Source organism: Labrus mixtus, chromosome 14 (genome assembly GCF_963584025.1).
Source record: "Labrus mixtus chromosome 14, fLabMix1.1, whole genome shotgun sequence".
NCBI classification, from domain to species: domain Eukaryota; kingdom Metazoa; phylum Chordata; class Actinopteri; order Labriformes; family Labridae; genus Labrus; species Labrus mixtus.
The window spans coordinates 22,066,369-22,082,460 of record NC_083625.1 but is presented as its reverse complement, the minus strand read 5'-3'; the positions used below and the strand labels follow the sequence as shown (position 1 = coordinate 22,082,460).

Sequence of the window (16,092 nt, the reverse complement as noted above, 5' to 3'; positions counted from 1 at the left end):
GTGCTGGTGGTGGATCCTGTCAGCTAGGAGGAGAGGAAGCAAGGAGGAGAGGACGCAAGGAGGAGATGAAGCAAGGAGGAGAGGAAGCCAGGAGGAGAGGAACCAAGGAGGAGAGGAGGAGAGGAAAGGACATCGAGCTCAACCTCGGCTTCTTTTCCCAAAAATGAAAATACAAAAATGGAAACAAAGACTCAAACTGTATTCACACAGGATCAGTATCACCCGTCTGATCATTCAGGAATTGTCCCCTGACGTCAGTGTTCGCCGCAGCGATTCAAACAGGAAGTAAACAAACTCTGTCATTAACTCAAACTCACCGACATTTCTGACTGAAAACTACCACTGGCTGCATGAAAAAAGTTTGAAAGTACAGAGAGCCGTGTGACGTGCAGAAATAATCCCAAGAGCAGAAGAAGAAATGTTTTTATTTCAGTGTTATCGTCTTCACTCAGTCAGTATCTACAGCTCTCATATTTAATGTTATATAATGTAATATAAAGTCCTAACACAGGCGATACAAGACTCTGGTTTTTCTTCTCTTCACTTCAAACATATTTTTAAACTCTTTTTATTACTGTTGATGTTCAAAGGTTAGCTTCACACTAGTGTTGAAGAGACGGCCGCAACCCTCCCGGTGTCACAGTCTCAGTGAGTCACACAAGATGATGATTCTTCAGTGATATTTATTGTCCTGGTCTTGTCTCAGTCTCGACCTTTCTTGGTCTTGGTCTTGTCCTGGTCCTGGAGCCCTCTGGTCTCGGGTAGTGTGGTCTTGACTTCAACATGTGTCCAAGAAACACAAAATGATGCTTGTATGTGGTCAGGCCGTGAAGCAGCTCTGCACGCTGCTAAAATCAAATCAGTGATTTATTTAAATACCGTCATTTTAAGATTTAAGCTTCTTGTTCCTTTATTGAAGAGATAGGACCGTAGAGTTTGATCTTAGTGACAGAGAGAGAGGGGGGGGGGGGAATGACATGCAGGGAAGGAGCCACGATTTCAACCTGGGACGCCCAGTTTGAGGACTACAGCCCCTGAACATGAGATGTGCGCCCTAACCACTTGGCCACCAACAACCCAATATTCTTTTTGTTGTAAATGTACTATTTCATAATCTTTCCCATCTTTGCTGTGCCCAAGTTCCATTTGAAAATAATCAAAGGCCCATCTCGTGTCGATGTCTGTCCCCAAAAAAGGCTGGGTCATTTCACAGACTGACTGAATAAAATCCCCGGCAGTTCAAAATTAAAACAATGTGCAGATTTTATCTAAGTTTCAACATGTAACACATCTAAATTAATTCAAAGCAAAGATATATTCACATGAATATTTAAAGAAGCTTTCGTCTCCAAAACAAAGTCTCTCAGAATAACACAAATGAATATGTTGTGCACACATGTTTTTTTATTTTAGGTTTTAGGGCTTCAGGGGCTCCTAAAGTGTCAAGGGAGAAATAAGAATTTAAAAAAAACAATCCGGTTTGAGTCTAGAAAACTAGTTAGAGGTTAAGAAGAAGAAACGTCAATAATTTATTCAAAACATGAATATTGAAATAAATCTCTGTCTCTCTGGACGTTCATTTCTTACTAAACTAATCATTTAAATGGCCACGCTGTTCTCGATGTGTTCAGGATCCAGGTATGGATACGGCAGCGCCAGGTGCCGGTTACGCTCTGTGATGTCATCAGAAATGGCCTTGAGTTCAGCCTGTACCGCCTCTACCAGCCTGCAGTGGGCGTCGTCTCTAAAGATGGTGTCCTTGTAGTGACACAGAGGAACCTGCAGGAGGTCGAAAAACAGCTCAGACAAATCAGGCATGAAGTTTGATTCTACTTAAGTGTTCAGGTCAATTAAGTTCAAATTGAAATACAAGGTGTTTTTCTTTTTCATGGTCAAAAAGGGATGAGTGAAATTTTAAAAATGATTCTATTTTCATTTACTATTTCATATAATAAAAAATAAAATCTCTAGAAAACAGAAATGAAAAAGGCCTGTTTTTTCATATTCTGAGACCAGATCTTGTCATTTACAAGGCAATGAGGACGGTGCTGTGTAGAAGAAACAGTAGGCTAGTAGGCTACGGCGGTGCAATCTACCGAGACACATGGACATGGAGCATTGTTTCCGAAACAATCAAAGAGTGTGTCTCACTTCAGTAAAGTTAGAAAGATATTCACAGATTCCTTCACAGTACATTGCTTTTACAAAACCGACACCTCTCTGCAATCACAGCAAGGTAGACTGCAAGCTACAACCGGATTTCACTCAAAAAGAGTCGTCCTCCCCCGCGCTGGGGAACTTGCATTGGCCTCTACGCGGAGCCAGCTGGGGCTCGGTGCAGGAACCGTCTGCAAATTACAACACCTGAAAAAAGATGCTACAAAAATATATTCAATAACTTCAACCAGGAGAGGTGTAGTGTCATCAAAATGATTTTACACATATGTGATCTCACGTTTTTCATACGACATTTCTTAGATTGGAAAATAGTACTTTTAGCCTACATAATTTTGAGGATTTTTTAATAGCCTATTTTCAATAAAATCCCCTTTGTAAGGTGTAGGGTAAAAAGAAAATCTCATCATGAATAAATGTCCTCCTGCTCTATAAACTACATCACATGGCTTTGGAAAATGTGCTTTCATGTAATTTTAGTGATTTTTTATCATTTGGTAATAAAATAAGTAATAACTGTACTATAACATGTTGTAGTATCATTAAACTCATAACACACATAAACCATCTCCTCTTGATTATACTACAACTCTTAGTTTGATGACATGTGCTTTCTAAATTGTTTAATACAAGTTTTCAATTAAAGATCTAAAATGTGTGTTTTTTTATTTAACATATCGTCACCTTCCTAAAATAATGGCCAAAGTCATTTTTTGACAAAAATGGTTTTTTTTTTGCATAAATCATCTCCTCATGATGCTTGCCACTTCTGGTAAAGTCGCCTACATCCTCAGTTAAACAGATCATGCGATTCTCCCCCATAGTATAATGGCCTATATCAAGAGTGTGACTTAATTTTACAAGCTTTTCAAGAAGCTGCTTCAAGAAGAACGACAACATACAACTCTATCACTGAATTTATTTTGTTGATTCAGGGCTCGTCCCCCCTCCTCAGCATTACAGTATGTTTAGTTAGTTATGTTAGCTTGTTAGCTATGCTTTATTGTTGACAGAGTTGAATGTTTAAAATTGTTTAAGTCACAAAGGCATGTTAAAAAAATTGCCTAAGTCATTTATTACTCTTATGTTACATAATTGACAGAAATTGTTATAAGTATGTCAATAGCCATCTATTGTAATAACCTTTTTGAGTGAAATACTTAATTAATATCATGAATTCAATATTTGGATCAGTTTTTTGTGTTTTCTGAAAAACTTGAAAAAATGACATAGGCCATTATTTTAGGAAGGCGACGATATATAAGGCTAAATAAACGTCAACGTTATATAAAAGCATTAACCATGATTTACTGTACGTGTGATGAGATTTTTTGGTTACCCTAGAGCCTATAATAGTGACTTTATTTAATAATATCCATATTAAAACTTCCCTTAAATTATGCAAAAAAAAAAAAAAAATCCAAACTCAGTGTCAAAGTATTGCCTAATATAGACCCCTACTGTTCAAACAGAATACTGCTCCTGAGCAATTTATAAGACTGATATTATGTCGATTTTGGTAAGAATCATCAAAATTGAATAAAGGCAAACATTTCCAAGCCAAGTGCTGTAGTGTAAACAACGTGATATGGAGTATATGTGATGATTCTTTTGTGACCCTACAGCCTATAATAGTGACTTTATTGATCATTATATGAAGAAAACCTTGAAATTATATAGACGCAAATTGTAATACCTAAAGCACTTTTTATCAAACTAAGAGTTGTAGTGTAATCAAGAGGAGATGGTTTATGTGTGTTATGAGTGTGATGATACTACAACATGTTGTAAAGTTATTTACTTATTTTAATGATACAAAATCACTACAAGCAATGTGCTGTAGTTTAAACAGCAGGAGGACATTTATTCATGATGAGATTTTCTTTTTACCCTACACCTTACAAAGGGGATTTTATTGAAAATGAGGCTATTTATAGGCTATTAAAAAACCCTCAAAATGATGTAGGCTAAAAGTACTATTTTCCAATCTAAGAAATGTCGTATGAAAAACGTGAGATCACGTATGTGTAAAATTATTTTGATGACACTACACCTCTCCTGGTTGAAGTTATTGAATATATCTTTGTAGCATTTTTGAAGGACGACTCGTTTTGAGTGAAATCCGGTTGTAGCTTGCAGTTTACCTTGCTGTGATTGCAGAGAGTTATTGATCCGGGAAAGCCGAATCTGTGAATATCTTTCTAACTTTACTGAAGTGAGACATGGCAACCTGCGTGAGCATTGACTCTAGAGAGGAGGGGGCGGGGGGAGACAGCTCTCTATAATGTTTTGAATTTAGACTGCAGTACCCATTTTAAACACTAGGTGTGATAGTTGTTCACAGAAACGACTTGGAGACTTACAAAGTTCACGGCGGGTTGGGAAAGCAACATCAGCGCCGTCAGGACTCGACAGGTCAAGTTCACACGGGGCAGGAAAGACATGATGTCATCCTCCGTCACCTCACCTTTCACCTGTGGAGGAGGACGCAGCATGTAGGCCGGACAGTTCGGCATCCAGAGAGCGAAATCCAACTGTAACAGAGAGAGTTTTTTTTACGGATGGTAAGATAAAAAATGTCCATAAATACAAATATGATTTGGGCTCGCTCCAGTATTTCCACTCTAGCTATTAAAAAAACAAAATAGTCAGCCTTAAGTGTCTCGTCAAAGAGCTCTGTCGTTGTTAGCTTTCTCATTCAGATTAGCTGTAAAGTTGGACATTTTAACATGGGCTCTGAATCACTGCAAGAGACAGACTCTAGTGGACACTGGAGGAACTGCAGTGTTTGGTACTTTGTATGTTAATTTCTCAAACACTGGAAGTCTGTCAAAATAAGTATGACACAATTTAAAAACTACAACAATGTTAATCCTTTTTTTTAAATGTCCGTTGTCATTCCAGTAGAATTAGAACAAACCAGGGGCGCTGGTGGCGCAGTGCGCGTGCCCCATGAATGGAGGCTATAATCCTCCAAGCAGGCGGCTCAGGTTCGAATCCAACATGTGGCTCCTTTCCTGCATGTCATTCCCCTCTCTCTCCCTGATTTCCAACTCTACCCACTATCCTATCCCTCCAATAAAAAAAGCCAAAAAATAAATCTTTAAAAAGTTTTAAAAAACCTCTTTCAACATGAAATGTTACTACTTGCCTCCATTTTGTTTTATTTAAAGATGGAGTTCACAGTAATGTGTTCTGTAGTCGACTCACCTGAGAGAAGTTCACAGCAGCATGAAGAGCCGAACACGAGAACATGATCATCGTGACGAACTTAGAAACTTCAGCTTTGCTCCTGAAGCACTGAGGGAAACCTGGAGGACGAGAGGAAACAGACTGCATGAACTAAAACAGTAAATAAGGATAAACAACCATATCAACAAACAAACAAACAAACAGACAGAAAGACCTGAGTGATTGTTGAATCCGTGTGCATTGAGGTCAGAGATCCAGTTTTGGAGCTCAGAGTCCTGCTGCACCTCATCGTCTCCACTGTAATACACACTGACCCAGCTGAACACAAACCTGATACACACACACACACAACACACACACACACACACACACACACACACACACACACACACACACACACACACACACACACACACACACACACACACACACACACACACACACACACACACACACACACACACACAGTTAATCCCCTGAATATGACATTTCAGCATTCAAATCGAGGATGAAAAAAGAGAGAGAGAGACTCACCTGGTGGAGGTGAGTTTGTTTACCTGTGCAGTGCGTCCCAGACTCTCAGGGCATCCTGGGCGTAGAAGCTCTGCGGCAGTTTGTCCACGCCACGCTCCGTCAGGTCATCAGGGACGCACAGAGATCGATAGGAAATTCTGTCTGAGGCCCGGGACAGGAGGACTGGTAACCCCTCCAGACCACAACCCATCGCCTGCAGGGACCAAAACATCACAACAATGTCAGAAAGCTGCTCTTCTCTCTTTTCGTATTCCAGTTCCAACTGATGGTTCACCTTATCAAACACGCCGTCTGCAGCCAGCAGAGACGCTCTCGCCTGGAAGTTGATCTGAAGTGACGTCCTGATGTGTGGCATCAGCAACTGTCAACACAAGAAGCCAATCAGAGAGGAGGAGAGAAAACTGAAAACGCTGCAAACAACATTTTATCAACAGGGAAAAACAAATTATCACTTATATGTAAAATATACTAACACTTAAAGGAGCAATATGTAACTCTGACTCCTAGTGTTTAAAATGGGTACTGCAGTCTGAATTCTAAACATTGTAGAGATCTGTCTCCCCCCCCCCCTCCTCTCTAGAGTCAATGCTCACACAGGTCACCATGTGGTGAACACTGAAGCTTCAGTGTTTATCCAGCTCTGCATCGGTCTGTAAACCTTTCTGCGTTCTAACCTCTCTCCATTTTTCAAAAGTATCTCCAATGTTAGAGCCATTTGTGTGTTCAGTATGTATGTGTGCTCTGTGGTAGTTCCTTGTGGTCACAGTAGGGGGCATATTCACTTTGGTGTTGGGAAGGTTACAAGTAGAGGAAGGGTTAATCATCGGACAGGTGAGCAGCCTACCGTGAGAGGCACACAGTTTTTGACCGCTGTTTGAAATGTATCATGAATGGAACATTTATCCTGGCTTTTGTTTTACATTCAAGTTATAATGGAATAAGTGTATGTAGACAACCAGAATATGTATTGTAAATGAACGATTCGGATAAACCCGTTTGAGTGACAGCACAGAGTTGATTGAATTATTGCCACGAACACGGAAACAACGCGTCAATTAAGTACGGTAGGCTATCAGCCCCTCAGTGGCTCAAACTTTTGATAGGCAAGATCAAGCCACTACGTCCAATATTGATCCTAGTTTGAGCACGTTTCTGCTCGTGGAGCTTATTAGAAACATGCAGAGGCTTTTTAGGTCGAGTACAATCACTTCTATCTGAACCACTTCTCTTGCCCGCTTCCATCGCTGCAACACCTGTTGGTTTGACCTGATAACTGCTCTCATATCTGGCAAATTGAGGGGCGTCCAAAACGGCCGTGTGGGGGTGCCTTAAAACCACCTACCTTCTCTGGTCCAAACAAATCCAGAGCATTCAGGACCAGAATCTAAAGTTAGAAGGAGGACATACTGGCTGCTGCATTGTTGTCAGAGAAGCCAGCACTTCAACATAGCATGTTTCCTTAATGTCTGATCATATAGTAAGCTCACTTTATCATTTCACTCACTAAACATCTTACTGATTGGATCTTTAAAGAGCCCATATTATTCCCTTTTTGGGGTTCGTATATTTAATCTATGTACCTACTTTTGTACGTTCACAATAGCTAAAGTACGAAAAAAGTGTCTGTTTTCATGTACTGCTCCTCCTTGCTCCCTCTACGCTCTGAGTCCGTCAGCTGCACTCTGCTGTGCCCACACTGTTAGACCCCACCTGGGCCAAGTCTGCTCTGATTGGTCTTCTGATCCGCTCTGTCGTTATTGGTCAGGTGCTCAGCACGCTTCTCGGAAATTTCAACATGAGCTGCTGGGCTTGCCACAACGAGCCAATGGGCTTAGATCAGTGATCTCACACCGACAATGACGTTGGACTGACAAATTTTTTTCGAGGGGGGCTAGAAGCGAGCGTTACATGCAGCTAATGCTGCAGCTAACAGGAGGACGTAGGAGAAGCCGCGTTTCCGCGGACTTTGAATTTTTGCACATAGATGTGCCTAAACATGCACAGGACACTTGGAAAACACACTAAAGAGCATATAAAACCAGAAAAAGCATAATATGGGACCTTTAAGGTTTTACATTTGAGTGTGTTTGCATACCTGGTGCAGTGGGTGTGTCTCTGGGAGCTGCCTCAGCGTGGACACACAGCACAGCTCTCCCAGCATGTGAGTCCTCAGGTAGTGGGAGGCTATCTGGTGACACTGGAAGTCTGCGCTGCGGACAAAGATCTTAGCCAGCAACCAATCACAGCCAGGGTCAGAGGGCAGGAAGAGCGGGTTGTGAGGGCCGGGCGTCTGTTGCAGCTGAAGGAGGAGGTCAGTAAGACATTGATTAAATATATTATATATAAGAATCTTTCAAAGATGTTGATGAATGAGACCCCTGGAGCTCACTTGGATGGCGATGGGGACCAGCTGTCCCCGCTGGTTCAGGTGGAGGAGGCACAGTGGAGCCGACAAGTACGTCTGCTTCCCGTTGATCACGTTGGCCGGGACGCCGTCTAAAACCTCGTAGTCCAGCAGGTAAATGTTACCTGTCTGTCACACCAGAGGACACAGTTAAAACAGCTGTGTAAGAGTCAGCACCAAACAACAGGTAGGAGTCAGAGAAGAGAACACACACCTGGAGCTCCTGCTCGAGGGAGGAGCAATCAGGCAGGAATTGGCGGAGCATGTCCGGGGTGACTGACAGGTTTGGAGGAAGGATGCTGGTCTGACGCAGCAGCAGAGGGTTACAGCCGTTAAGACACTGATAACCAAAATACCAATCCTCCTCCCAGTGAGCCTGAACGAACTCTGACAGAGACCAAAGAACGGTTACTTTTTATACCACAGGATTTAAAGTGATATAATCATTTTAATGATTAAAAAGTAACCAGAACTTTTAAAAACTTCTTCAGGTGTGATAGTTAGTTCTTATTCTGATTTATGTCAACCTATTAATTTTTCTGATCAGCTTTTTCTAAATTCATTATTTGATGTAAACAAGAGCACCTGTAACATCATGACTGACAGCTGTTTTGACCAATGAGGTTCCTGCGTTGCTGTGAGCTCTGGATTATCAGAGTAGAGGAGGAACGACGAGAGGAAACGTAAAGAACACAAACACAAGAGTCGCTGAACTTTCCATCACCGTGAGCGTCTGCTTCAAACAGACAAAATAATCTTTTCTGCTGTGGACTGAACCCAAGTGAGCGACCTTTGACCTTTTATTCATAACTTTAATGTTTGTTTTGGTTAGAGAAAGGGGCGTGGCTTCAAGTCTCTGGTTTTACTAGCCAGTTCCCCTCTGCCAATGTCTGAACTCCAAATCACGTCAACAGCGCGACATGTCAGTGCGTATTTTGGCTTCATTTTATACAATGGTAGGAGGCGGAGACACATCGTCCATATTAATATACAGTCGATGGTTGAACAGGTTTCTTACTATGAGAATATTCTCCAGTCACTGATTATAAAAAATAATCCATTTGAACAAGTGTTGTCGGTTTCTTACTGGCCGTGTTGTTCTGGTGTCCAATGAAGGAGAAAACCGTCTCCAGCTCGCTGAAACTGGTCCAGGACTTGGCCTGGCCAGCGAAGCCTCTCAGATAGTGCAGGTTAGCAGCTGGACTGAGGACAACGACATACAAACAAAGACTGAATGTTTACCTCTCGATGTGAACAGACGTCTGACAGTTTGTGCGTTTAGATCTGACTTCACCTCTTGAAAGTGTAGTGGAGGTTCGGTCCGAGTTCAGACAGACTGTTCAGATCCACACAATGTGGAGCGCCTTCGACAAACTCACGCCATCTGCAGTAAACGACACAAGAAGAGATCAGGTATCTCAGCAGTGTAAAGACGATTCAATCCAATATAATCGCTGACAACTAGAGGTGAAAGGCAGGTACTGCGGCCTAGCGTTGTCATAAAGACTGAATTTAAGGGAATCGTGTGTAAATGTGTGTTTGTTGTTTTACCGGATGAGCTTCTGGTGATGTTCCAGCTGTCTGATTCGCTGCTGCTTCACTTTCTCCTCCGTCTCGTCCCTCAGCAGACACACTGCGGAGGAATAACAGCAACGTTAACTAGAATAACTTCTCCATGCACGTGGATAGTACGGTGGCTGACAAAGGAAAACACTCAGCAAACACAAAACAGCTAGCTTCAGGAAAAAATGTGCAGCAAATCGAGAAATGATGCAATCTAATCATCGAAAACACACCCCCTAACGTAGGGAACTCAGTTAGCTCTGCAGCTAGCGTTAGCACCAGGCTAACTGAGGCTACCTCGACAGAACCCCCGTTCAGCTGTCTCACCCCTGGGCGAACTGAAGGAAGGAGAGAACCATCTTATCTCCTTTGTTTGTCTCTGTTCTGTCCTCTGAGAGAAGGAGGGGGTATAACAAAAGCCCAATTTGGCTGGGGTGAGTGCTAGCAGCAGGAATAGTTGCATTTTGTTTGTGGGGTCATTAGCGGCCATATGGTAGGGTTGGTGGTATCAGCGTTGACACTACCTGGAGGTCTGTTGAGATGGTGACGCTGTTCAGGCTGTGATAGCCATGTGGTTAAGTAGGTAAGATATGGAAGTTCTGAATGAGGGTTTGGTGGGCAGCCAGAGCTAGCATGGAGGAAGTGGACTCTGGGACGCAAGAGCTCACTGTCAGTGAAGGGAGGTTCCCACTTGACAACCCTGGTGATGTCCCGGCTCTTGCTGCCTATCAGTGTTATGCAGACTATGACAGGAACACATAAGATCTTTAAACTTTGAACTTACACTTTCCGCTCCGCAGCTCTATGTCGCCATCTGCTGTTCGAAGCCATCGGTCACACAGGAACACCTGTATGTCTGGATCCCCAGGACACACCCCTCTCCCGCCTCGCTGGTCCTCCACAGCCAGGCTGCGGACCTCCACCCGGCTGCAGTGCCAGTCTAGGTCGGGGAATCCGATCCGAGCCTCCAGTCGAAGCCGAACCAGAAGCAGGCAACCCAGAGGAGCGCTGACTCGGACCTGAACCGGACACACCTGTAAGGACAGGATGAGGAGGAGTTTCAGTCAGGATTTAGAGTCCACCATAGCACTGAGACTGCACTAGTTAAAGTTACAAACAATCTACTTCTAGCTTCAGACAGGGGACTTCTCTCTGTGCTCGTCTTGTTAGATCTGCTTTTGACACTATTGACCATCAGATCCTATTATACAGACTAGAACATTTACTTGGAATTACAGGGACTGCTTTAAGTTGGTTTGAATCCTACTTATCAGACCGATCTCAGTTTGTACATGTTAATGATGAGTCCTCTATGCACACTAAAGTTTGCCATGGAGTGCCACAAGGTGCTTCAGTGCTTGGACCAATTCTCTTTACATTATATATGCTTCCTCTGGGAAATATTATGAGGAAACACTCCATACAGTTTCATTGTTATGCAGATGATACTCAGCTTTATGTATCAATGAAGCCCGATGACACCAGTCAGTTATGTAAGCTAGAAACGTGCCTTAAGGACGTTCTTAACTCAGACAAGACTGAAGTTATTGTGCTAGGCCCTAAAAACCTCAGAGAGACTTTTTCTAATGATATGACTGTCCTCAATGACATCAGCCTGGCATCTAGCACCACTGTTAGGAATCTAGGAGTTCTATTTGATCAAGATATGTCCTTTACCTCTCACATCAGTCAAGTTTCAAGAACAGCCTATTTTCACCTTCGTAATATATCCAAGATCAGGAATATCCTGTCGCAAAATGATGCAGAAAAACTAGTTCATGCATTTGTTACCTCCAGATTGGATTATTGTAATTCTCTTTTGTCAGGGTGCTCTGGTAAGTCTCTAAAGACTCTTCAACTCATCCAGAACGCTGCAGCTCGTGTACTGACCAGAACTAGGAAGAGGGACCACATTACTCCCGTCTTGGCTTCTCTGCACTGGCTCCCTATACAGTCTAGAATAGAATTCAAGATCCTTCTTCTCACTTACAAAGCTCTAAATGGCCAGGCACCATCTTATCTTAAGCAGCTACTAGTGCTGTACTACCCTTCGAGAACATTACGGTCCCAGAATGCAGGCCTGCTAGTGGTACCTACAGTCTCTAAATGTACTAGGGGAGGTAAAGCCTTCAGTTATTGATTGATTGATTGATTGATTGAATTGATGAAGAGATTAAGGATTAAGAATTATTTTAGTTGTAAGGTCTTAAAAAATCGTTCTGTTATTTTGACTGATTGCAAAGGACAGTGGATAGAGTCAGAAATCAGGGAGAGAGAGAGAGAAAGAGAAAGAGAGAGAGAGAGAGAGAAGCCCTCCAACGAGCTGAACAATCAGAGGAAAGTGGGCACATGGGGTTGGGTTTGTTTGAGCGTCTGACATGTTTAATTCTGAAGACCTGGAGGGAGTGGCACACTGCTGCTTTTTTTTAAAGAGTGATAAAACTTACTGATCCCGGCAGGAGAAGGCATCTGCCCTCGCTCACACTGAGGGGCGGAGTCTCTCCGTGTGAGCCAATCAGGTTTAGCCACAGGCGGCTGAAGGTTCCAGAGGTAGGACCTGGCGAGGTGTGGACTGTCACCTCAAACTCGTGACAGGAAGTCGACATGATGGTGACCCAGCTGGTGAGCAAAAAAGATCCTTTATCATTAATAAAAATAAAAAGATGAATTATTTTATTTATTTTAACAGGAAAATGTTTTCTTCATGAGGAGAGTCCTGGCTGAGAAGGCAGCATCAAATTTTCACACAGAGAACAAAAGACAGACTATAAACAGATATGACATCAATCAACCAATCAGAAGCGTTCAGCAGACAGACACGTGCACATAGTCGTCTAATGATCCTGATTTTAAAAATCTTCACAGCCGTCTAGACACTTGTGTTTAAGGAGACCCTGCAGCCTGTTTGAGCACACATTTTCTGAAAAGTGGAGCAGGAAAAAGACGCAGAGGATGGACTTTTCTCATCATTGGGGTGTTTGCAGACAGACGAGGGACACATATTAGTGTTAGAGAAACATGGTGAAGTGGATTTTACAGAATATGTGACCTTTAAGTGTGCTTATGAACGAAATATGAGTTTAGATGTATGTGCATGAATTTACATATTTAAATAAATATTTAAATAAATATTTAAATACCTGGTTGCCATTTATACACTAATAATATTCCTCTTCCTCTTCCAGGAATGTGTCAGAGATTCATGTCATCAGCTGTTATGTTTGTGTTTGTCTGTTTGTTAGTTTCCGTCTGTGCTTGAATTTTCTCTGTTTGCTCTTTAGATGTCGTATAATGTCTTAAAAATTATCTCTTTTTTTAAAGAATATGGTTGCATCGCCGACTTCTTTTGTGATGCAAAACTTTCTCCTCCGTTAATTTTTCCGTGGTTCAACTGAACATTGATCATTTATTTTTTGTTCTTCCTCCTCTGTGGAATCTGATGATAGCTTGTTTGTTTATCTCCCTGATATTTGACTGGGAAATGAGCGGCTGTTAGCCTTGGTTAGCGTGGGTGTCGTTTCACATGATGCTTTGTCGCCCTGCAGTAATCACAATAAACAACACTGCAGCCAGGTATCATATTAAAGGTCATGTTTCATCCCCGCCTCCTGATCTGTGATAAACAGACTGCAGAGAAAACGGTTTATTCAAACATCGAATAGCCTTAAAGACGCAGCTTTTGGTCGAATTTTGAGATAAAAAATTGTATAACAACATGAAAACGTTTATTGCCCTTTAGAGCATAAAAACACAATACAAGTGAGACTGCCGAGTTCCTCCTTGCATTTTTTTGTTATTAAGAAACTAGAAACGACCCAAAAAGTGGGGTTCTACGATGTCTATTGTTGCTGCCATGGCAACAGAACATCATCAACATTAGTGATGTTGTTTAACTGGAATCAAATCAAACTTTGAAAATCTGGTTTGGTTATTTGTGACATTTATGAGTTTGCAGTATGAGTTTCTTTCATTGGACTGTTTTCAGGCCATGAAGTTTGTTAAAATACAAAATATAAATAATCTCCCGGCATTGATTCGAGCATTTATCGTGTCTGACTGAACTTTAGTATAACTCTAAAATCACTCAAAGTGTGAAGTAAACAGCGTTAATAAAGTTAAACATCTGTAATGTTTTCTGTAAATTTGAGGCTCTGAAATGTGAAATGATGACATGAAGAATGTTTTACAGGTAAACATCTTTCTACAGTCCTGAAAATACAACACAGGAGAGAGTAAGAGCAGACAGGTGAGCTTACCTGCAGACTGACTCCTCCTCGTCTCCTCTCTGGGATGGTGGTGTGCTGAATGACAGCTGCAGATACAGTGCACCTCTGCTTCTTTGTAAGCCACGCCCACAGTAACACCTCTAGCTCTTATTGGCTCAACCTGAACAGGTATCAAGACCGGACGACAGACTGTTAATATGAATGTTTGAAGCCTGAGTGACGCCACTCGTCTTTTACTACAGGGGGGCGCTGGAGTCCCATCGATGGCGGTCTCCATGCTGGAAATGCTGAATCCTAACTTTCAGTCAACCTAACGACAGACTGAGAGCTGGAGCTGAGGCGGGTTTTAAACCTCCTGACAAACCGTTATACCACGCCCGCCTGTCAATCAGGTCAGCTACACGCCTTATTGTGAATAACTCTTATCCTTTATCAAATCAAAACTGATGAGTCATCAAAACATTCACCCCCCGTACAGTGTGTGCCGATCGAGACATGAGCTAATCAGACCTATTTGGTTTTTTGAACCAGGCTGTAAACATGTTAATCTCTGCTGTAAAAACAGGATTTTTTGAATGGGTGTGTATGTGACTTCCTGTGCTTCTGAAGCCAGCCTCTAGTGGATACTTGAGGAACTGCAGGATTTTACACTTCATCATCGGCTTCATATTTCAACACCGGAGGTAGCTGCTTGGACACTATTACAGCTAATCTTTTACATCTTACATTTGAAACAAAAGTATCTAGCATTATTTAGGCTATAAAAGCAGGATCCTTATTTTCACTTCGACAACTTTGTATTTTCACTATATTTGAATATGGATGTTTCAGAGAAATAAATTGTTTGATGTTAAATGTCTTTCTTGAAGTAGGCTTGGCTACTAATCTTAAACTACTGATTACTGTGAATTAGCTCTGTGGGAGGAGCCCTACCCGTTTCCACCAAGCCTTCCGCTTTGGTTCAGTACATTTGGTGAGGTTTGGTATGGTAAACCCTGAACTTGCTTGCATTTCCACAGCCAACCGTATATCTTTAAATCACTAAATCACAGGCCCCCAGACAGAAGGGTACCAAAAAAGTAGGACGGTACGGATCAGAACCATTCCCGACTTCTGACAGTGGAAATGCCAATAAATGTGTAATGTAGCGACCAAACTGAACCGGACTGCATCAGACCTACCGGGACATCGGAGAGAAATATCTAGTTTAAAAAGAAATGTCCGACAGTTTGGGCCTACCAGGTGTGTTTGAAGTTTGAAACAGCAGCATTAATGTGATTCGTGTTCGTGAAGCGCTCGTTATAGAGCTGCAGCTCCTGGACGAGCCTAAACTCTCCCGCATCCTGACGTGCCCTGAAGACCTCATAAACACACACTGGGGCCCTTGTCACAGTTCAGTAGGCATAAAAGTAACGATTTCAGTCGGGACTTTAAATTAAGATTAAATTAATGCTAACCCAAAAAATGCATACTGAATGACCACGAAAGTTCAGCATACTGAAACTCCCTACTGAAAAGTACGTACTGCCTACTGAACTGTGGCTAATCGGAAACGGCCCCTGGATGCATCCGATCCATACTGCATAAAACCCGGAAGTTAGTATCCATGCTGAAATGTTCAGTATACTGAGGCGGACCCAAAAATGCCTAAGTAGAAACAGCTGCGTGCTATCTGAAAGGCATTTAGAGAAAAGAATATAAGCATGATGCTCGACCATTTGTGCCACCTGGTTCCATAGTGTAGCGGTTATCACGTCTGCTTTACACGCAGAAGGTCCTGGGTTCGAGCCCCAGTGGAACCATTGCTTTTTTATATATCCATTAAACTTTTGAAACAATTCCCTCTCCACAGTAAAAACATCTCCGCGTTACGGTTTTACAACGAGACAAAATTAGACATTTCCAGGTATGTTTCTTATATGGCCTTACTGTCTTTGCTTTTCTTTCTTTTATTTATTTTGACTGTTTTTTTTGTAATTTACTGTCCTGTGTCTTTGT

The 16,092-nt window shown here is 42.1% G+C and overlaps 2 protein-coding genes and 1 non-coding gene across 4 annotated transcripts in view; 2 read left to right on the top strand and 1 right to left on the bottom strand.

Annotated features, from left to right (window-relative positions):
* Positions 1-513, top strand: part of LOC132988438 (trafficking protein particle complex subunit 14-like) — a 10,342-nt gene extending 9,829 nt beyond the window's left edge. For both annotated transcript variants that reach the window (XM_061055848.1, XM_061055847.1), the window contains exon 13: positions 1-513. This exon is cut by the window's left edge and continues 130 nt beyond it. In XM_061055848.1, the coding sequence (XP_060911831.1) occupies positions 1-27 (27 nt within the window). In that variant the 3' untranslated portion in view covers positions 28-513.
* Positions 514-1,384: 871 nt separating this feature from the next.
* Positions 1,385-15,046, bottom strand: zgc:152891 (uncharacterized protein LOC767741 homolog). The gene is made up of 15 exons (XM_061055846.1): positions 14,125-15,046; positions 12,316-12,487; positions 10,653-10,902; positions 9,857-9,938; positions 9,600-9,689; positions 9,393-9,508; positions 8,520-8,692; positions 8,291-8,434; positions 7,997-8,200; positions 6,176-6,262; positions 5,925-6,094; positions 5,582-5,697; positions 5,386-5,486; positions 4,539-4,709; positions 1,385-1,779 (listed from the first exon to the last, which is right to left on the bottom strand). Exons 2-15 carry the CDS (start codon positions 12,472-12,474, stop codon positions 1,600-1,602), a joined length of 2,043 nt encoding a protein of 680 aa, XP_060911829.1. The 5' UTR covers positions 12,475-12,487; positions 14,125-15,046; the 3' UTR covers positions 1,385-1,599.
* A 777-nt stretch (positions 15,047-15,823) lies between these two features.
* On the top strand, positions 15,824-15,896 carry trnav-uac (transfer RNA valine (anticodon UAC)). The gene has a single exon. It is a non-coding gene; the product is annotated as a tRNA-Val (tRNA).
* Positions 15,897-16,092: the final 196 nt, after the last annotated feature.

What these genes read in the sequence shown, in the direction of transcription:
- zgc:152891 (XM_061055846.1), bottom strand. Translation starts at nt 12,474, where the DNA reads ATGTCGACTTCCTGTCACGAGTTTGAGGTGACAGTCCACACCTCGCCA. An exon ending in CTCCACTACACTTTCAAGAG is followed by an intron (nt 9,509 to 9,599) that starts GTGAAGTCAGAT and finishes CGTTGTCCTCAG; the next exon opens with TCCAGCTGCTAACCTGCACT. An exon ending in ACACCAGAACAACACGGCCA is followed by an intron (nt 8,693 to 9,392) that starts GTAAGAAACCGA and finishes GGTCTCTGTCAG; the next exon opens with AGTTCGTTCAGGCTCACTGG.